Source organism: Perissodus microlepis, chromosome 7, assembly GCF_051167445.1.
Source record: "Perissodus microlepis isolate ML-2025 ecotype Zambia chromosome 7, ASM5116744v1, whole genome shotgun sequence".
Lineage (NCBI taxonomy): Eukaryota > Metazoa > Chordata > Actinopteri > Cichliformes > Cichlidae > Perissodus > Perissodus microlepis.
The window spans coordinates 854,152-877,713 of record NC_140467.1 but is presented as its reverse complement, the minus strand read 5'-3'; the positions used below and the strand labels follow the sequence as shown (position 1 = coordinate 877,713).

General features: G+C 43.2%; 1 protein-coding gene across 6 annotated transcripts in view; it reads left to right on the top strand.

The window, feature by feature from the left end:
• Window positions 1-23,562, top strand: part of cbfb (core-binding factor subunit beta) — a 62,296-nt gene that overhangs the window by 25,873 nt on the left and 12,861 nt on the right. For 4 of the 6 annotated variants that reach the window (XM_084932689.1, XM_084932688.1, XM_084932691.1 and 1 more), the window contains exons 2-3: window positions 5,744-5,830; window positions 10,747-10,863. In XM_084932689.1, coding sequence (XP_084788815.1) covers window positions 5,744-5,830; window positions 10,747-10,863 — 204 coding nt within the window. Of the gene's footprint in view, window positions 1-4,889; window positions 5,308-5,743; window positions 5,831-10,746; window positions 10,864-23,562 lie in introns of those variants that run through there. The other 2 variants (XM_084932692.1, XM_084932694.1) reach the window with 2 other exon arrangements.

Genomic DNA, 23,562 nt, shown 5'->3' with positions numbered 1-23,562 from the left:
ATGAATGGATGGATGGATGGATGGATCATGGATCATGGATGGATGGATGAATGGATGGATGGATGGATGGATCATGGATCATGGATGGATGAATGGATGGATGGATGGATGGATGGATGGATGGATGGATGGATGGATGGATGAATGGATGGATGGATGGATGGATGGATGGATCATGGATGGATGGATGGATGGATCATGGATCATGGATGGATGGATGGATGGATGGATGGATGGATGGATGGATGGATGGATGGATGGATGGATGGATGGATGGATGAATGGATGGATGGATCATGGATGGATGGATGGATGGATCATGGATCATGGATGGATGGATGGATGGATGGATGGATGGATCATGGATGGATGGATGGATCATGGATGGATGGATGGATGGATGGATGGATGGATGGATGGATGGATCATGGATGGATGGATGGATGGATCATGGATGGATGGATGGATGGATGGATGGATGGATCATGGATCATGGATCATGGATGGATGAAGGATGGATGGACGGACGGGTGGGTGGATCATGGATGGACGGGTGGGTGATGGATGGATGGATGAAGGATGGATGGATGAAGGATGGATGGATGGATGGATGGATGGATGGATGGATGGATGAAGGATGGATGGATGGATGGATGGATCATGGATGGATGGATGAAGGATGGATGGATGAAGGATGGATGGATGGATGGATGGATGGATGGATGGATGGATGGATGGATGGATGAAGGATGGATGGATGATGGATGGATGGATGGATGGATCATGGATGAAGGATGGATGGATCATGGATGGATGGATCATGGATGGATGGATCATGGCTGGATCATGGATGAAGGATGGATGGATCATGGATGAAGGATGGATGGATCATGGATGGATGGATCATGGATGGATGGATCATGGATGGATGGATCATGGCTGGATCATGGATGAAGGATGGATGGATCATGGATGGATGGATGGATGGATGGATGGATGGATGGATGGATCATGGATGGATGGATCATGGATGGATGGATCATGGCTGGATCATGGATGAAGGATGGATGGATCATGGATGAAGGATGGATGGATCATGGATGGATGGATCATGGATGGATGGATCATGGATGGATGGATCATGGCTGGATCATGGATGAAGGATGGATGGATCATGGATGAAGGATGGATGGATCATGGATGGATGGATCATGGATGGATGGATTCTTTAAAGTTAATAATGCATGTACAGTATTCAGTGGCACTTGACTCAATGTTTATATTGATATTTAAGCCCAAACTTGCCTCAACACTTACATCCCTACAGCAATATCACTAACATCTGTGTGTGTGTGTGTGTGTGTGTGTGTGTGTGTGTGTGTGTGTCTTCATATATATATATATATATATATATATGAAGACACACACACTATTCTTCCAGCTTTTTCTTTTTAGTAGTACTTACTTTTCCATAATTTTGCTGTTGCTGTCTAAACATCTGAGACTTGTTGCTGATATTAAATTTAAAATAATCTGTTTTTCATGAAACATCAAATATCTCATGTTAAATATTTCATGTTTTTTCTTTGATCAATTGTGAATAAAATGTTACTTATATGTTTATTTCATTTTACAGAGCATTTCTCTCTCTCTCTTGCAAACACACACACGTGTGTGTGTGTGTGTGTGTGTGTGTGTGTGTGTGTGTGTGTGTGTGTGTGTAAGTGTATGGTTCTTCATCTAAGAAAGCTCCACTCTGTGCATCGTGAAAATGATTTACTACCATGAGTAACTGTGTACTGTTGGGACTGCTCTGACCCCCACCCCCCACTTCCTGTGGCTTTTAGACACAGGAAACACATTAACAGTTCACATGTGTAAATAAAGCAACCTACTGAAAAATCCTGCATTACACTAGATCATAATAATCGTTTTGAAAGTGATACTACTGTCCTTTGTGACGTCATTCGACCCAGAGCTTAGGTAATTTATGGAAAGAGTAAATAAATAAGCCCTTACTCGATTAACTTCACTGACAAAGTAAAGTTCAAACTCCCCAACAACACATGTGAGTGAGCATTAAACATGTAAGAGGACTTTAAAGCTACATGACATGAACTAAAGTGGGACCTGTCCAGTGTGCGTGTGAAGATGAGACCAGACTGCACGTCAGAACTCTTTGGCACAGCAACCACAGATTTTCTGTTTAATTAATGAAGCTTTTACTGCGTCACCAGCATTTTTTGGCCTGCAGCAAACACACACACACACACACACACGAGACACTAAAATACTGGGCTTTGTGAGTGTGTGTGTGTCTTCAGGCTATCTGAATGGGTGAAGGGGTTTTGAAGAAATCAATGACACGGGTGTCATAAAAGGAGCGTTTCTTTTCAGAAAAAGGGTTGGGAGCATATGCTGCAGCCTGAGGTCTCGTTCCTAACCCTGGAACTCTTGTTAGGCGGAAAAGTAATGATTAAAACATTGGGCCTGCACAGATGCACCACAAAAAAGCAAAAATCTTTTAGGCTTATGCTAAACTCCAGATACACATCTTTGAACAGCTGCACTCAGGTGTGTGTGTGTGTGTGTGTGTGTGTGTGTGTGTGTGTGTGTGTGTGTGTGTGTGTGTGTGTGTGTTATTAAAGCTTAATTAGATGTGCTTCATTTTCTCTCTGTTCTATCTCAGAGGATCTTTGATCCAAACATATATTCATCTAATCTCTTTAGAAACACCAATAAAACAAACTACATGCCACAAACGCACACACAGAGGTTCGACCTGCTGGATCTTGTTCATAGTTTAATTAAGATCTCTGTCTGTTATTGTGAGACATACCTGAGAGTCTGATAGTCATATTTCCTCCGTCTGCGTACAGTATGTTTGTGTTGACAAGAGAAAAACGAGATTTCAACGTTGTGTTTATATCTCCCTGCTCATTGCATAAACAAACATCCATTCCTTATTTTGGTGCAAGTGCCGTTAAGACTTAGCTGTCAAATGTAAAATAATATCAAACTCGAGCAGCGTTTGGTGTCTGTAAGTGTTTTTTGACTATCCCTGGAAGCTTTAATTGCAACAAAGCATACTCGATATAGAAGCAATGGAAATATGAAACATCTTTGTGTTTCCTGCTGTCTCGTGTCAAAATCTGAGGAAAACTTCAATCCGTCCATTTTCTTCCATTTATGTAATTCAGCTGTCATAGCACCAAAGCTAAGGTAGCCCAGGACAGGTCGCCCGTCTGTCACTGTGCTTAGGAAAACATTTTTAATGTAATTTATGAGAAACGTAAAGCTCACAAACGTGCATGTTAATAATAAAAAACGTAGAGTATTATGATGCCGTGATCACAGCAGCTGTTCTCCGACCTTCAGCGAAGCATACTCGAGTAAAGCATACGTTTCTGAAATTTCAGGCACATTCAGGGAAAAAAGCAGAGAAACTCCAAATATTAAAGCAGCGCGACTTAAACTTTGTTAAATGAGTTCTGGTTGGTACATTTTCTCGTCCATCGAATGAATCACAATCAGAGGGCGTTATGAATCCAAAGCGTGAATCGTTTTGTTACAGACACAAAGAACAAAGACCAAAAAGTGGAATCTTAATTACAAATAATGAAAGAATTCCCGATGTCATAAAGAGGAGCTATAGCCTGGAGTTTAACGGCCACAGGTACAATGATTTCCTGCAGCATTCGCTGATGCATCGTGGGTGAATGAGTCTTCTGAGACGGAGAGGCTGTGGGGGATTTTAAACTTATTTATTTAGTCCTCACTCTTCTCAGTAACCTGGTATTTCTTACTGTATGTGTACTTTAAAAGTCAAGCACAGTCTGTCTGAGGAGAAGATGTTCAAAGGATTTGTCGATTGCATCAGTAAATCTGTAAATGTGAGAGAGCCAGACTGACTGTATGTCTGCACAATCAGAACACCACCCATCATTTCTACAGCAACACAACATTTGATTTTTCCTGCAGGATTTCTTTTTAAAGCAAAACACACACCGCCCCCTCTTTATGCTCTCCCTCCCGCTTCCACTTCTCACATAAGGATCCTATAAAGTTACTGCGGCCCAAAGTAGACGCATGCGCGTTATGTAGCGTGTGTAGTAGTATTATTATTATTGTGAATGGGGGGATGGAGGTGTGGGCATGGGGTAGAGTGGAAATGGGATGGGGGTGGGTGGCTGAGGGGGGCGGTATTTTCGGTGTACAGTCACAAGAGCGACTCGACGGAGCCAGGAAGTAGACTGTTGATGCCTTCAAGTACTTTCTAAACTGTCGTAAATGTGACCTTTGACAGCGGCTCTAACGACCTGCCAAAGCGTTACCACGAAGGAAAAAAGGAGAGAAAGAGAAAACAAGAGCTCTGTTATTATATGAGAAACTGAAGGAATGATTGTAACAAACGGCTGCTTGTACTCCCGACTTCCACAATGATACTGCAGGCTGTTAGTGATGAATTGTAGCTATTTCCTTTTTTAAAATTCATTTTAACTCCGGGCATACTGCATTTTGGAAGCATTTTGACCTTTTGCTAAATCATGCTGATACATGAATGAAAATGCAAATTATGCTACACACCAGACAAATATTTCCTGTGCTGCCAGAGCATAAAACAGCTTTGTTCCCTGGCATCCCTGCATTTATTCTAATAGCAACTTTACAGACTTAAGCGCCTTTGTTTGGTGCTTTAAGGTTATCTGTATCCCAAAAATCCCTCTTGACCCACGGGTAGTCGGTAGGCCCACTGAGAAGAAGCACTTGAAAGTTACAGGTAGACTTGAGACGCGCTCATTTGTTGCCACTTGCTTGAGATCAGACGCTCGTCGGGAGAGGGAGGGAGGGACGGAGGGAGGGAGGGAGAGCTACACGGTCAAACTGAGCTTTATCTATCGCTGTGGGTCACTTAATAAGAGCCATTTGGAGCTAGAGGCGACCCGGAGCGCGCAGGAGCCGCAGGCAGAGGCAGATCATCAGTGTGTCAGCAGCAGTCACAATCACATAGATCAGCAGCACAGAGCACATTGCTCCACACAGGGAAGGAAAAAAACACACAGAGAGAGAGAGAGAGAGAGAGACAGACGCGGAAGAGAAGTGCGCGAAAGAGAGACTGAGTGAGGGACGGACTGCAGCACACACTTTAACTTGTACTCTGCGCTGCGGGATAATTACCAAAAAAAGAAAAAGAGGCGAATCTCAAGTGGCCGCAAAGTGTTGGTGAAGATGCCGCGGGTAGTCCCGGACCAGAGGAGCAAGTTTGAGAATGAGGAGTTTTTCCGCAAGTTGAGCAGGGAGTGTGAGGTGAGTCTGCTGCGCTTCTACACTCGGCGGAAATAACGAGAGAAAGGAGGCTCGTTAGAGGAGAGAAGCGTGCTGTAACAAACTTCACACTGTTGGGTAAAACTAATAAAGACTGGAAGCGCACAGAGAGGCTTTGTTATAAGTTGCTTCGACATTGTTACTCTTTGTTATTTTGCTCTTTTCCTTTATGTCGTTATGGATTTATTTGTGGTATTAATCCTGGATGAACAAAAAAAAATGTATGTATTTTTTGCGTTTTTGTTAAAAGTACAAACCCCAGAGTAGAAAGAAGGATCTGTTTCCGACATCAAAAATCAAAATTCCTGTCGCTTATCTTCAAATTGCAGCTTACTGAATATCAATCAGTCCCATTCAGTGCAGATGCCAAATTCAGCTTTATGTAACATGTATGTGTGTGTTATTCTTTTCTCTGTAGATTAAATACACTGGCTTCAGAGACCGGCCCCACGAGGAGAGACAAGCTCGTTTCCAGAACGCCTGCAGAGATGGACGCTCAGAAGTGGTGAGCAAAACAAACATTTTTCCTTTTTACTCCTTATAGAAAATAACTGGATGGGGAGGGCAGACCTGTGTACCCATAATGTGACACAAACAGTGGGAAAAGTGCAACCAGAAACTTTTCATTTTTATAACAAGCACACTGATGTGGATATGATGTACAGTGGCTGGATGGTGTGTCTTATTCGCGCTGCTGTGAATGGCACTAGTATATATGAAATTACAAAGACACGATCGCGGCACTAATACGTGACACTATGAAACCGTATTGTTAAACTGGCTTTGTGCGTGTGCGGATATTTTGATGCGTCCCTGCACCAGGAAGTAGACCTGTTATCAGACATGCAGACCCACCAGACTTTACTTCACTCGCGGGCTTCTTTCCTCTGTGTTCTGCAGCTGCAGTCGTCACATGTCACATGTTATCACGCAGGTTTCACGGTTCCAACGAACGCTGTGCAGGAGGTGCAATTTGGGGCCTGAAAGCTGCCACTTAAGCTAAATCTCACCTTGCTTGTCTAATGTTGTTGTACACAGGAACCAGACGACAGTAATGATACAAAAGAGTATTCACTCATTTTTTCAATAATCATGTAACTGATTAATACCTGGTAATTAGATTACTATTTTAGTTTAGATACTCAGTTGTGCTGGGCGGTCCCGTGCTCTGCTGTCGCCTGCGTCACACTGATTTATGTAAAAAGTTTTTTCTTTATTTTCACATACGGAGGAGCAGCCTGTGGGGAGCTGCTGCAGCAGGAGGTAACAGTGAGCTGGGTCTGCCATTTATCCGTTTCCCCGCCTCGCTCCGCTCTTCCAGTGCATCCAGTCAAACGTCCAGTTTGAAATGGATGCCTCCCAAAAGCAAATGGCTTTACTCATACGAGCTCACTGTCACAGGATCACAATGTAAATTACAGTGCAATGCAGGTAAAACTGCAGTATTCTCTGGGGGACAGCAGTGCGCTCTCTTTGTTGTACCCAAACAGTGTGAGCAGCATTTAATGTTGCTGTGTTGTGTGAAGGCTTTAAAACAGCGGTCTCCAACCTTTTTTGCGCCACGGACCGGTTTGTGCCCGACAATATTTTCACGGACCGGCCTTTAAGGTGTCGCGGATAAATACAACAAAATAAAACTAGTACCGGTACCGAAAAAAATAAGATTTATTCATAACACACGTGAAAAGACCCAGGAAAACCGAGTTAACGAAAAAAACGATAATAAAATAATGCTAAAAACCGACAAAAACCCTGAAAACCAGACATTTCACACCCGAGTCTCACTCTCGCGGCCCGGTACCAAATGACTCACGGACCGGTACCGGTCCGTGGCCCGGGGGTTGGGGACCGCTGCTTTAAAACAAATGTGAGTGTGAGATGAATTCTGTGAACTCCAAAGTGCAGCATGTTCCTCTGCAGCGCAGCGTAGAAGTAGCTCAGTGTCGAACTTTAACAGTCACACAAAGCAACATTGTAACAGAAACGTATCTGCATATTTTACTGTCTTCACTTCTGTGGAAATACGACAAAGCTTTCTCCTTACAGTAAGCGCAAACAAACCCACGTGACCCGCTTTTGTTTCCTTTCACACACACAGGGCGCAGTGTTTGCGATCAGCACTTTATAGCGTCAAAGCAAGTCTGGACATATTAATATTCTAATGAGGCGATTAGCCAAGTCTGTTTCAAACTTTCTATATCACGCCTCCAATAAAAGGTGAGGTCAGACCAGAAAGCCTTCGGGCTGCTGGCGCAAACACAGAGCAACTTCTGCCGTCTTAGTCATCCTCGTGGTATTTTTCACAAACACGCTGTCATCATCGGGCAGCGGCGGTGAGCCTGGAGGGTGCAGGCCATCTAGTTTTACCATCTTTTAGTGGGCCGCGTTGCGTCTGTCTGTCTGTCCGCACTGTATTTATAAGCCTCTTCTGCCGTGAGAATTGATGGCCACGGTTTTAATGGTTTGACGGCAGCTGTGACATCATGCCTCTGATTTATCTATCAGCCTGACGCCGCTAAAGACCTCCTGCTATTTTAACGGTGAGCGTGAACAACTATTAGACACAATGCGAGTCAAATGTGCTGTCGAGGTTGGCCTTTTATGGACGAGACAAAGTCTTTTTAATACTTCTGGATTTTAAAGTTTGACCTCCAACGGATTGGGATGTGTGTGTAGCGACTTTTAATAAAAGCTGAGCGTGTCAGCCCTGGCGCAGTCAATCAATTATTAACTTTTAAAAACGATTGGGAAAAAATGACATCAGACCTTTTTCCAAGCACAGACTTTTAAATCTCTGGGACTGTAAATAAATAGATTTCCAGAACAAACATGTGAGACGTAACTCACGGGCTAACTGTAGAATTCATTTTACTTGACATGAAAAAATCAAAGACAAAGTTTTAGTGGTTTTGTTTTCATTATTTTTTGAAAGTAAAATCAGATGTGCAGTAAGTCTTTAGAGTTTAATGGCTTTTAAAGAAACAGGCATTTATCTCGTTTAAAAAAATCCTACTCATTTCTGTGCCTCGGTATTTTGTTAGACACGTACGTATCACGAGAAATGAAATGAGGCACACACACACTGATGCGTGGCTCTAATCGCAGGGCCATTCTAAAATGTTCAGGATTGATCTGATGAATGGGACAATAATTCAAAGTAAATGATCTTCAGCTCAGCTCATTAGAGATGAGTCCTTTTCTAAACTACTATCGATTTTCATGCTGCGCTGCTCTCTCTGTCTCTCTCTGGATGTTCATCTCCTTTGACTTCATTTTCTTTGCTGCTCATACTTCTCTTCATCTCACTTCATGTCCTCCTCCACCTTTGCCTCAGTTTCTTGTCTCCTCTCCTCCACTTCTGTCTTCTTTTCTGCTCCTTTGTCTCCGTTTCCCTCCACCTCTCTTTTTGCCTCCCCTTCCCTCTTTTTTTCTCTCCAGCAGTAGTAGGCAGCAAATTAGTATCAGATGGTTGTAATCCAATACTTCAAATACAGCAGAAATGATGACTCGGGTGTTCTCTGCTCCCCTCCGCGTCGTTCTGTCCTTCTTCTCTTTCATTCAGTTTTTGCTCCCTCTCTGATGAGGGACAGATTTGAAAGGGTGCATAATTCATATGCTTCCAGTTTCAGTCGCATCACTAATGCCCTTAGTATTGATCTGTCTCAGCAAACGCAACACATCACACGGACACACAAAGACAGTGGGCGCACACGCACAGATTCGCATTATAAAAACGACATTTTCTAACCTAATTTTCTGCCTCTCTGTTATTCGTTGCTTTCTGACTGCAACGGAGAAATGCATTTTATTGATTTTCATTTCATTTGTGCTTCTGTGTGTTTGTGTGGAGGTACGTGTGCATATTCCGAGCGGAGCACATCCCATTAGAGCGAGAAGCTGTTTTACAGAAATCCGAAAAGAAGAAACACTAGAGCCTGATGTGATTATATGTTTGTGAGGAGAGCAGGCCGCTGTTTCAGTTGGAGCTGTTGTTCTGAGAGGAGAGCGGTTAGACCACGAAGAAACTCAGAAAGGCAAAAGGGAAAGAGGAGGAGGGGGCTTTGATGCATCGAACTTTAACATTTGTCACTTATTTTCAGCATTTCAGGTTTCCTGCTGAATGTACTGGGATTCTTCTGCATTTCTGGACATTTTAAGAAAAAAGCCATTAACATTGATTAATTACAATAATGCAAAGCTACTGAACTTCTAAATGCCAGCTTCTGGTTTGTTATCCAGTTTCAAGGCCCAAGCTGAGATATAACAGTAAGGTCGAGTAGATAAAAATGCTCATCCACACAGCAAAATCTCCAGTGTTAAATTAACACTAGAGAGTGTCTATATGGGTCCACACCTCTGAGTGTTAAATACAACACTGTTGAGTGTTAAATTAACACTTTTGACAGTGTTATATGTTTAAAAGTAACCTAGTCAGTTTTGAAGATTAACAAAGACTAACACTGAGCAGTGCTGATTTTCTAACACTGGAATATTTCTAACATTTTGAGTTATTTTCCAGTGTTAGAAAATCAGCACTGCTCAGTGTTAGCCACTGTTAATCTTCAAAACTGACTAGATTACTTTTAAACATATAACACTGTCAAAAGTGTTAATTTAACACTCAACAGTGTTGTATTTAACACTCAGAGGTGTGGACCCATATAGACACTCTCTAGTGTTAATTTAACATTGGAGATTTTGCTGTGGCAGAGCCACACCTGTGCAATATCCCCTTATTATCACTTATCACTCTGAGGTCATTACATACTGATGCTTGGTCAGTCAATATTAGCCCTCTTTACACCCTTTTAGGATTATTTTTTAATGTGCAGCCTGATAAAGTTCAATAAAAGTCACAAAACAAATAAAGAGCAAGCGACACTGTTAAATGTAACTCAGTTAGTTTGTCTTGTAGCATGTAACATATGAAAGTCCATGTTTGAATTATTAAACCAAACCAAGTAGGTTTTTTTCTTTTTGCCTATCTAACCAAACAGTGACAGAAAAGGAAAAGTGGAAGTGTAAATACAGCCGTCCCAAACGGGCCTTCAGCTCCTCTCTTTGCTTGGACGTCACTGGCTTCCTTATACAGAATTTTGACAGTTGTGCTATACTGGCATGTACACTGATGCTAAAGCTGTGTTCATGTGTGACAGCAGTAAGCAAGAGACTGTAGGCAGAGCATCACCATAATTTCACCCGCTGGATAGTGAAGACCTGTGGTACCAAAGTCCTGCATAAAATATATTGTTATTTTTCTCAGAAGCTAAATGAAAAAGAGCATTTTGAAGTCAAAACACCAGTTGTCTAAAAAGTTATGTGCTGAGATCTGTTTTCAAAAAATCAAAACTTCATGCACATTTCAAATGATCTCGTTTCACCTCTGACCGACTCAATTGTGCATTTTCCATTTCTCCACAGGCCTTCGTAGCGACAGGTACCAACCTCTCTCTCCAGTTCTTCCCAGCCAACCTGCACGGAGATCAGAGGCAGGTTCCTACGAGGGAATACGTCGACTTCGAAAGGGAGTCGGGAAGGGTAGGATGAGTGAAAGATGCACCAGCTCCAGCAAACACATTTCTTTCATTTTGTAGTGTGAAGTGCAGCAGTCAGTGTCAAGCAGCGAGACACACTGTTTGCACCTTTAATCACGCGAACAGCAAAACCTCCACAGGTTTGAAAACAGATGTTTAGTCATGTGTGCTTGATTCATATAACGTTGACATTGTGAAACTTTTAACAAAAAAAATAGAGAAATGGCGTCTGCCCCTTTGCTTTCTGTTCCGCTTTTATTCAAGAAATGAAAATGACACCAAAGACAAAAAAAAAGCCTCATGTGAATTTCTGAGTAGATGTATCAGGACACATTTGACTTCAACTTTTAGCCAATAGCAGCTGACAGAAAACACACTGATTTGGGTGTCAGGGGTCGTACAGGTGCCCACGATGGACTTGAAGGGATCAATGAGCGTGTGGACGCATTTTGTCTTTTTTGCAAAGATAAGCTTTTAAACCAGCGTGGGCTGATTGTGACGCTGTGAACAGGATCTTGTTCTCAGAGGTGAAATCGCTGCCGAGCTTCGTCTCTCACGACAGCAAATTGATGAAAACCTTGTTTGAGGCCTGAGCCTCTTCTAACATCAAAGAAGTTAAACAACTTTGAGAGCTCAGAAGATGTTAGTTTGCTGCTGTTTCCAAAGTAATATCCATCGCTCGGTAAACCGGCGCTGCCGTGTTTATGTGTATGTTAATTGTGTCCCCTGGCGCCAAGCCTGGACTCTTCCTATGGTTGTGTGTCTGCGTGTGTCAGAAGACCCTCCACGGACACTGGCCAGCTGAAATGAATGCCGGCTGGCGGCTCATTAAAAATGCATTCTGGGGAATCGATGGACCTCCGTGCCCTGAGGCTGACGGGCTAATCTCACACTGTTAATTATTTAGCTCAAGTGCCCTGACGTTGGGAACTCGTGTGTGTGTGTGTGTGCGTGCACTCGTGTTAATGGGTGATTAGCATTTTGCAGACTTTGTGTTTAGTGTCAGGCAAAAGGATGCATGCGTACGGCCGAGGCACAGTTTGCGTGTAAGACTCTCCTCTTCTCTGTCACCTTAATGGTGCTCACAGATCTATGAAGTTTTAATGAGGCCAGCACTTGTCAATGTAAAGCAGCTCAACAGTTGTTTCGTAGCACCAAAGTCGAGGCCTCGCTTTCTGTGTCTCCCTCGTGAGACGAACAATGTTGACGCTCGTGCTGACAGCGTGGCGTTTGACTCCATATTCATGTTTTAAACTGAAACACAAACGAGTCCTTCTGCTCGCTGTCCGGCTCGAGGACACTCTCCTTTCATGCTTCTCCAACAAAAGACAGAACGATTTCGGTCTTTTCTTTGATGTAATATTCATTTCTATTAAAAAATACAGGAGAGCGTGGTTTCCCGAGCGCAAACAATTCCACTCTGCCGTATCAGTGCAGAACCTTTGTTCGTGCACTCGGTGTACAGTTTCTGCAGTGTTACTCCACCAATAGCCCGTCTTTAGTTTCACGCACACAAACACACACTCACAGCCTGCCTCGCTATCCCACTGGACCTTCCTGCAGAAGATGACTGTCAGGCCAGGCCAGAGATCTCGTGTACGTTGCAACTTCTTCTCTTAATTACTGTCACGGCTAACCCACACAGAGAAACCCGATGCTTGGGGATCGTTGGGGATTTTAACTGCTTGCAAAACAATTCGTGCAGACGAAAACTTTCAAAATGAAATTACAGCACAGGGTAACTTTAGATATAAATGGGGTTATCTTTCTTGTAGTTCTCCTGATCCTTTCTCTGTTCGTTATTCTTTTGATTTTACGCCAACATCCATACTGCATCACCTTTTTTCACTCTGCCAGCTGGACTTAGATCCAGATCCTTTGGGTCCCTAAGTTAGATAAATGGTAAAGAAAATGGGTCCATCCAACCCTCCGTCCACTCCCGGTATGTTTTGCACATATCCTCACTCCCACGCTGTGGGCTTCATCCCCCACTCCTTTACTCACTCTCATCCTCACTTCATCTGCTCTACCCCTCCATTTCTCCCCTTTTCCCGCCTTCGTTTCCAAACACTGATGGTGCCAAACCAAAAGAGTGGCACAGCCAGGTTAAACTTGGCGACTGAGCATATGGTGTGTGTGTGTGTGTAAGAAAGAGGGAGAGAGGCAGGGAGTGTAGAAGTTACAGGCTCTCTGTTTTGCTGCAGGCTAATGGGAGCCAGCTGTGGAGGAGGTTAATTTTAGTGTTAGCTGCTAAGTTGCTAGCAAGCCTCTGAACAGGAACTGTAGCGCCGGCAGCAGCTTCGTCTGAAACAGACTACAGCACGGTTCTTATTTTAGAGTTTTGGAGCATTTAAAATGTCAAAACTTTGACTTTGCGTCGCGCTCAGCGTTGGATTGGTCTATCTGGGTCAGCCGTGCCTTGTTCAGAGGCAGGTGTGACCTGAAAATTAAACCCATTTCTAAATAAGTGTTGGCTGTTTAACGACAAAACAACTACACACTATTATTTAAGTTTCAAATACTGAGTGGTGCTTTCTTCTGTAATCAGAGTAGTACATCGTGTTTAAGCACATTACCTTTATCGTTATTCACATAAATATGTGATTTGTTAGATGCTTGTTAAGTCATTTTTTTGTTCATGAAAGTCCTTAAAAATCGCTTTTCCCCTTCGTTGATTCTTTCGTGGGAGTAACCACGTTTCTGAAATGGATATCTGCCTTTCTCGCCACATTCCCATCCTCCTCTACTCTGCAGCTTTTAACAGGACAGCTCGAGACACCGCCTTTTTCATTGACCCAAAAGAATCGAGGTGAAGAGGCCATAACACCGTTGGGTTGCTGTACTTGTTCGGACCCAAGGTGCTAAAGTAAAGGTGCTCTTTTGGATTGAGATGTGATGATTGTGCAGTCCACTTGTTGTTAGCAGTGTCACCAGTGTTGTGGCTTTCTGCTGCTGTAGTACATCTGTGTGAGGGTTTGGTGTATTGTTATTCAGAGATGCTCTTCTTGGTTGTTACAAGAGGTTTAATTACAGTTGCCTTCTCCTCCTGACCTCAGCATCAGTAAGGTACTTTTGCCAAAGCTGCTGCTCACTGAATACTTTCTCCTTTCTTTACTTTTTATTGTGATCTGTAAACCCCAGTGATGGGTGCACGGGGAAAATCCCAGTAGATCACCAGTTTCTGAAATGCTCAGACCGGCCCACCTGGCACCAACAACCACGCCACGTTTGCAGTCACTTAATGACCTTTTGTCTACATTCGGATGCTCTTTTGCAGGATGTCCTGAGCATGTCTACGCGCCTAAAAGCATTGCTCTGCTGCCATGTGAGTGGCTGATTAAATATTAGCATTAAGCAGAAGTTGAACGGGTGTGCCTAATAGAGTGAATTTTTTGCGTGTGAAGACGCAGAAAAACTAACTGAAAACATGTTCATGAACCAGGCCATTTTCAGTCATACGTGTATGAACTGTAAAGGTCTAGTTGTGTGAATGCTGTGTGATGGTTTTCAGCGCTGAGGCTCCGTCTCTGTTAAGTGTTCTGACTTTGATCCGGTACGACGAGCCTGCACTGACACTTTGTTTTCTTCTGCCGTAAGAAGTAATCAGATCTGCAAAGTCGTCGAGCCTGCAACCCCAAAAACTTTAAAGGATCGTCAGGTGATAACTTACCGTTTGTCATGACAGCACAACTGATGGCAATTAACTCCACTTTTTATATTAATTCATGCCACAAATATGTCGCACACCCAGCGGGCCTTACTTTCTCTTTGTTCGTGCCTCTCCGTGCCAAATGATTAGATACTATTATTGTGCCTGCAGATAAAAGTTGTTCCAGATCGATAGGAGTGAATAGAAAATATGGCAAATATGGACACAGCTGTTGATGCACTGAGTATGTTATTGCACCGTCGCAGCTCCACGCCAAGAGTAAACGGACATCTTTTGAGTCATCGACAGCTTTCAGAAGAAGAATGTTCGCAATCATAGTCACTCTGAAAATGTCGCTCTTTTTAGGTTAGATACACAACAGAGGTGCAAATCAGCTGCTGCAGAAACTGGACATTTCAAATGAAGTCAATGTCAGAATTACACTGTACACTGTGATGGATGCAAAGTGCTTTGGCTTCTTTGATCAATGTGAGAAGACGCCAGCTGTGAACCTAAATGTGCATTTCAGTGTGTTTGTCTTCTTTGTGCTCCAACCTCAGAGTTGTTTTCAAAGATGGTGAAAAAGTTCTTCCAGATGGCAGCGATCTCTCTGACACACACAAGCCCTCGCAAATCATTTCTTATCTGACGCCTCTGCTGCCCTCTAATTTATTCATCAGCTTTAAGCCTCCAGGACTCTGTCACAGCAGCATCATGTGTGCGTGCATGTGTGCGTGCATGTGTGCGGTGTTATGTTTCCCTCTGAACGGAAGCTGTGCCATTGGTGCGTGACTTGTCAGTGACATCATCAAAGCCAGACCACTAATTGGTTCCCTCTGCTACTGCTTCTCTTCATCCAAGCCTGTGTGTGTGTGTGTGTGTGTGTGTGTGTGTGTGTGTGTGTGTGTGTGTGTGTGTGTGTGTGTGTGTGTGTGTGTTACTTCTCAGACAGCCCGAGTGGCTTTTCCGTTAATTTTAATGAAGGTTGTTTGATTGAAATAAGTTAAAGTAAACTTTGATCTGAGCCCCACAGAGACACACATCCACACACATCCACACACACATCCACTCACACATCCACACACATCCACACACACCCCACTCACACATCCACACACATCCACACACATCCACACACACCCCACTCACACATCCACACACATCCACACACATCCACACACACATCCACACACACATCCACACACATCCACACACACATCCACACACACATCCACACACATCCACACACACCCCACACACACATCCACACACACATCCACACACACACATCCACACACACATCCACACACACATCCACACACATCCATGTGCTTCTCCTCCCACAGAGTATCATGTTTCCTGCTCAAGGGCTCAGATCAATGACCACACCCACTCCCACAATGCACTGTTCTGTCTAGTGTCCTCTGTTTGTATGCTCTTTGTGCGCGTCCCCGTGCTGCATGTTCACATCGTGTCTTTGTGTTTGAATGGAGCTCTCTTTCTGGACTCGGGCTTGAACAGAGCGCGAGCTCACTCTGGTGAGGAATCCAGCACGAGTGTGTCAGTCCCATTCCTCTGCTCTTAGTCCTTCTCTTCCAGTAAACGTGTGCTGAGCTGGAACAAAGTATGTGCAACAGTTCACCTGTGTGTTTCTGTCCCTGTGAGCCTCAGATGTCCTGACGCATCGCACACTTTTCTCGTTCCCGTTGCTGTTTTTTATTGTTTTCCTGCCTCTACAAAAAGAAGGACAGCCAGTGTTCTGAGTGGAAATGTTTTATACGTTATGCAGTTTTATGTGTACTTTGTACCTCTGAGTTATTCTTCTTTTTTTACGCTTAGGGTTCTCAAAATGTGGTCAGCGGGTGCACTGGCAGCATTTCACGTGCCCTGAAAGCACATCAAGGAAAGAATTCACTTCTGCTCATTTCATTCATTCACAATTCACGTTCAGAACGAGGACAAAGGTGAATGCGCTGAACTCTTTTGTTGCCGTCATCGCAGCGCCCTAAGCCTTCCTAACATTGACAAATGCAGCTGGTTTTTCAGAAATCTCAGCATCTACAACAGTTAAAGTGTGAGCCAGCACAGAAATTTAGTGAGCAGTGTTGAACCACCATCCTCGTAAAAGACGCATTAACTAACTAAAGGCTTTTCGTGTGTTTGCTTTAGCTTCACACCCAAGCTCACATGTTGGCATCAAAACTATCAGAAAACCTTTAAAATGGTTTAAAGGGTCACGTGTAGAAAACTCACAGCACGTTGTGATATGAACTACACTGTTTCTCCATTAACTTACTACGCTTTGGTCTCCATCACCTTTGGTGTGCATGTAAGTCTACATGGGAAAAGGGAAACTGCTACTGATAAGAGTCTGGATGAGCACAGATTGTAAGCTGAGCTTTGAAACACAGACGCTGATGTTGGCTGAGCTGGTTCAAACCTGATGAACAGGATCAGCTGCAGTTTGTGGATCGGTGTAGCGGCAACAGCGCGTTTCTCCACAAGAGAACGACGTCCCAAACACAAAGCGATGTCTGCAACATCCTTATTTCAAACCTACAAGATGCATCTGTTTTCCTGCATCACAGTAAACATGGCAACCTGTTGCTCTTTGGAAAATGTTGCTGCTTTGCTGCAAAGTTTTTTTCTTTGCCTGATCAGATATAAATCATTTTCTTGTTTGGACATTAAGCTCCGCCCCCCCACCTCCCCATCCTCCACACGGCTGTCAACCGTGTTGACAAAATCAAGCATGATGAAAATAATAATGTAATGAGAATAGCGAGATACAAAAAACACAAATGATTTGATTCCTGCTACAGTAGCTGAGTAAAGCAGACTTTCTCCAGGTCACATGACACGGGACGTAACCTTCATCTCCAGGGTTTCTGGCTTTGGACCTCCTCTGATGTCCTGCAGCTTCTCTTCAGTTGCTGGACTGAAAAAAACACACAAACACAATGCTTTGGAAATCTGCAATCATATCAGGTAAACTGTGTCTGCAGAATATTTGGCAATGCAAAATGTGCTGGTGCGTGTCAGCACGTGTGAGTCTTTGGAAAAATATTTAGTACGAGCTCGTGCTCTCTCTTGTTTGTAAGTGTATCTCCAGCATGTGGAGGATTTGCATGATATTTCCATGAAAGCCATAGGAACATGCCACAGTTTCTGGCCCTCTGGTGCACACAGAAAGGACTTTGCATAGCAATGATGCACATTATGTGTCTCCGGGCAGTTAGAGATTCAGACTGGGGCAGGGCCAAGTCACTCACAATAGAGGCACCAACTGCCAGGAACAATTGTTTTGCAATACAAAGATATGACCTGAAAAAAGTTTCAACATTTTCGCTCTGTGAAAACTGAAAAGTGAGGCCTGTGAATCAGTTTGCACAAAGAGAAAAGTTTCTTCTTCGTGGGTTCGTGTTTGTTTGTCTTCACCTTCTTCTCACATCTGTCTCACATCATTTAGATGGAAGCTCAGTCATATTTGACATCATCCAAGATGACCTGGCAGTTACTGTTTGTCATGTGGCGCGCGTGTGTGTGTGTGTGTGTGTGTGTGTGTGTGTGTGTGTGTGTGTGTGTGTGTGTGTGTGTGTGTGTGTGAGTGTGTGTGAGTGTGTCGCATGTTGTTTTGCAGTCTTTATAATTACAGGGTGGAAAGGCAGAAGAAGAGAGAGTGGTCATACAGTAGAAGAGTACCCTGCTATTATACTTCTGTTGCTTTAGCAGGTGTGTGTGTGTGTGTGTGTGTGTGTGTGTGTGTGTGTGTGTGTGTGTGTGTGTGTGTGTGTGTAGGACAGACAGAGCAGGCTGTATTCAGCAGGGGATTAGAAACAGAAGGCCAGTAACGTGCTTTATCTACACCTGCTGCTGTCACACCTGGCACACACACACACACACACACACACACACACACACACACAGGTCTATGACTTTAATCTTTGAGGTGAAAACACTTATCGCAGTTTAACAGTTAAAGGCATGACAGTCATTTTTGACAAGCCTGTACTTTATATCATTAGCTCTGAGTTTGAGCCATCACCTTTTAATAAGCACTGAGTTAGTCATTCGTTTGCTTTACATTTTCCTCCATGTTTGAGCCAAAAGTGACCATATTTGGACATGAGGGTGGACTGTGCTAAGCTAGCTCTAGCTAGCTCAGAAAGTACATGTGAGCACATCACACAGTTTCCAGTTATTGCTATTAAAGGTTCCTTCGCAGAGAAAAACTGCAGCACTCAGTTTTTACACAGGTTGTTAACAGTTAACCACACAGCAGGCTGTATTATGTGTTATATTATTACATTAAAAGAGGTCTTAAAAAAACACAAGACGTTCAGCTGAAACCAAGAACACAGCTAGAGGTCACAGCCAACTGCGTAAGCACCAGCCTCGTTCGAAGTGGTCAAGCTCTTAATCACACATACTTTTAAGCCTTTGAAGCCTTTAAAGCAGGGGTGGGGAACTCCAGGCCTCGAGGGCCGGTGTCCTGCAGGTTTTAGATGTGTCCTGATTAAATGGATAAATGAGCTCCTCAACATGTCCTGAAGTTCTCCAGAGGCCTGGTAATGAACTAATCATGTGATTCAGGTGTGTTGACCCAGGGTGAGATCTGAAACCTGCAGGACGCCGGCCCTCGAGGCCTGGAGTTCCCCACCCCTGCTTTAAAGTAAACCCCACAGAGTTGTCATGGAGCTGCAAGCTGGCTTTTTGTACCAGGCTGTAAGTTTGTCGATTTCTTTGTTAAAGTTGGAGGTCTTTGGGGACTGACTCAAGTATGAATCCAAGGACCTGCAGTTTTTGGCACGTCTGTGTAAAATGGTGTAGTTTTACACCTCTGGAGACGGGAAATTGGTTTTAAATCGTTTTGTAGTTAGAATCGATTTTAATGTTATTGCATGCATAATATGGCTGCAGGATCAGTCTGTGTGATTGTAACCATGAAGGTGAGCACAGCTGTTTTAGCGCTTTATGGTATTTTCCTTTGCATCATTATTAGCATAATGATTCTGAGTATATTTCAGTGGATTAACCATTTCTGTCTGGTTTCATTGACTGATCACTATGGTTTCAAAACGACCTACATCAGCGATATCACAGTGTGTTCATGTTGATAACCAGAGATGGGCAGTAACGCGTAACGCGTTACTGTAATCTGATTACTTTTTCAAGTAACGAGTAAAGTAAGGGATTACTATTGCAAAAACGGTAATTAGATTACCGTTACTTTCCCGTAGGAACGCTGCGTTACTGCGTTACTAAAACCGTGATTTTTTGCGAGAATGTCTCATGACAGTGACGTAAGCGAGTGCGACGTTCGTGGCAACAGCTGTGTGCAGATCAACAATGGATCATATATCGAGTGCAGGAGAGAGTATGAGCGTGCAGCGTTTAAAGCGTGGAAGTACTGACCTTACTTTGAGTTTGATTCCATAAAAAGTGACAAAAACATTAGTGTCCGCTGTGCGTGGGAAGAAAACTTCTTTTTACAGCGAAAAAACCCCTAAACTTCTGAGCAAGCTCCGAGTAGCTACCACGTAATTTGAAACTCACAGAGAAACTCGCGGATTCTTCCACTGACCGCTGCGGCACACCTGCACCAGGGTAAACCTCCGCCTGCCTCACTCCTGCTTTACAGGTGAAAATAGAGCAACAGGACCGCTAGTCTTTGACTTTATTTATTTTCTGCTGTGTTTTACTTGCATCTATTTGAAAGACTGAGTGTAAACACAAAAACTATTTTATTTTATGTGCTGGAATGTGCAGAAAATAGGTTTAAATGTTAAACTAATTTCTTCCAGTCAGTGAATGTTGCAGATAATTAAATTTTTGCTTGATGCATAAAGTTAAAAGATTAAAACTGATAAAACAAGTTTTATAAAGGGACTTTTCCATTTGATTACATTTTGTATGATGGATTGTAGAAAAAGTAGAATTGGGCTGAAAGATCTATCACTTTATCACCTATTCAGGTTGTAAATGGTGTTTTTAAAAAGTAACTAAGTAACTAAGTAATTAATTACTTTTGAAAATAAGTAATCAGTAAAGTAACGGGATTACTTTTGGGGGGAAGTAATCAGTAATTAGTTACTGATTACTTTTTTCAAGTAACTTGACCAACACTGTTGATAACTATTGAGCTTCAATCCATGTAGTGTGTGTGCAATGAATAAAGCCTTAAATGAATTCATACCGGAGCTATTGTTGAGATAAAGAATTGAGTTCCATTTGAAATATGAGAATATGGGAATATTTTCTCCTGCATGCTGGCTACGATCTTTAGACTAAGATCCTAAACTCTTTCCAGACGTCTCCCTCACCTTCTCTGCTTTAACTTCCAGAGATGAGAAAACGATGTCTGCTGGCTGTGAAAAGGCCGTCGTGTGTGCTGTGGATGAATCAGGAATGATTCATGTGATGTGCACTTTATTATCCTCGCAGCTGTCCTGAGACTGTTTTACAAAATCCCTCCATTCTTCAGAGCAGTCCACAGTCCTGTATCATACGAGGCGATCACATGGGTGATGAGATAAAAGGAGCGAACGGGGAAAGCAGGCAGAAAAGAAAGCATCTGGCTGCTGACTCAGACGCACACAAGGGCACGTGTTTATTGTGTGAATAACACACACACAGATTTCCACATAGTCACTACAGATCGTCTTTAATCTAAATCTCACACACACACACACACACACACACACACACACACACACACACACACACACACACACACACACACACGCTGGTGTTTGTGTGACTCTTTGTAATCGACACATTCAACCCCCCAGACACTGATGTTACATTCTTCTGGATAATAACATAATTACTGCACTAAATCAGTTGGTGCCTCCAGCTTAGACAGTAGACACACACACACACACACACACACACACACACACACACACACACACACACACACGCCTGAAAGCAAAAAAGTTATGCGCTGAATTGTGGTGGAGGAATTAAAGAAGGCACGTTTTTGTGTTACTCAAATGTGTTTGCGTGTGCATTGACATGTGTAGGAGAGACGCACTGCCACAACTCAAAGGGCTGAAACACAGATACCCATTGTGATCACACACACTTTGTGGGCACTGGTCTGTGTGTGTCTGTGCGCTGTAGCGGGTTGTTGTGCTGACTAGATGGTTGGCATCAGGCTGAATGAAGGGCAGTATGCCAACACATCTCCCTCCATCTGCGTCACGCAATGTCTGCCAACATATACTCTGCCTTTCTCTTTGTTACGCACACACACACACACAATCTCAAAAGCACTTACAATAACCGGCGGCTCGGTGGATGTGTTAGCATGTGATACGGCTTTGCTCGGCTCTGTTTTTTCTGACAAAGTGGAAGAAAATAAGATAATTAGATTTCTATTCTGTACACAAACGCAAATATTCACAGAAGAAATATAATTCACACTCATTCACAAACTAACTGGTTGTTCCTGTCACGTACAATCCTCATCAGCGGTCAATAACACATGAGGAGAATTAGTTTAAACCAGTCAGAGTATCATGTCACAGTGAGCAGAGATGATCCACAAACACACCTGTGAAGGTCACAACAGGTCAGTCAGGATATTTCACCAGCCATCCAATCACTGAGTGACCTCTTCGTGTCCGTCGTCAATCTAAGCTGTGTGAAGTACCAAGAGACAGACGAGAGCGAGCGTGATGTTAACGTATGAGTGTGACAATGTTAGCCACACTCATGCGTCTGCATTTCTATGGATGGAGAAGAAACAGTACAAAAAAGATGCTGATTGTGAATCTATAATATCATCAGAAGAACCCCACCAAAGACCAACGCACACACACGTGCACTCACACACTGGTTTAAAATAAGTCGTAATTACTTAGCAAGAACCACACGACACTGCACGTACCAAACGTTAAAAGCAATTTACAAAAACGAAACAAACGGAAAGAAGACAAAATAGTCACTTAAGAAATAAATATATATATATTCAGTGCAATGCTGCAAGATTCCTGTGTTGAGGATTTAATGTTAGAGTCCAAAGAGAAATCGATCTGATCGGAGAAAAAGACAAAAGAAGCATTTTGACCTCAATGGAAATAAATCCAACACATCTCAGATTGTCACAGGCTCCACTGGAGACTCGCTGGTGTAAAATCTAACATTAGAATAATGAAAACGATGAATCATTTTACAACTACAGCTTTTACCAGGCGTCACAGCACAGATTTGCCTTTGCATTACAGCTCACAGACAGAGATGATCCTATCAAGAGGAAGTACAATTTGAAAGGCCATGGACTCAAAATAGTGAATGATTTCTCTCACAAAATGCCCAAACTCCAAGTAAAAGAACAAAATCGAGCCAAGGAAACTGTTTTTCATGCTTAACATCGCTTATTAGAAGTCTGTATGCACGCTCAGCCCTTTAACACAGAAACAGCAGCGGCGCCCTGGTAAATGCACGGTTATGGGAAACCATGTGAAATATATTTAACCTCAGTAAACTTCACGTGTGATGACAAAGCACGTAGGCACATGTGGTTTTAGAGTCTGTTTGTTCGTACAAGTGAAAACGTGAAGTTTGCTTCGAATGTTGTTGTGAGGAAGACTCACAGTGGATGGTCGCACTTTATAAAGTATGTGTAACTCTTACCAGTTAAATCAGTACGTACATAGTCTCTGAGACCAAGAGTAAGGCAGCGCTTCACTGAGTGTGGTTCGCATTTCCACTGGATTTCACTCTGCTTGTTTTTCATATTCGCTGCAGTGTGTGAGTTCTCCTGTCTTCACGTGTGTGTCTTAGTAAATGGATGTGGGGGTTGACATGGTTCTCTCTCAAAAGGAAGTCTGTGGTCGGGCCGTTTCTACATATTTTCCCCTCACACACACATGCACACACAGACACACACACACACACACACACACACACACACACACACACACACACACACACATGCACACACAGACACACACACACACACATGCACACACACACACACATGCACACACACACACACACACACACACACACACATGCATACACAGACACACACGCGCGCACACACAC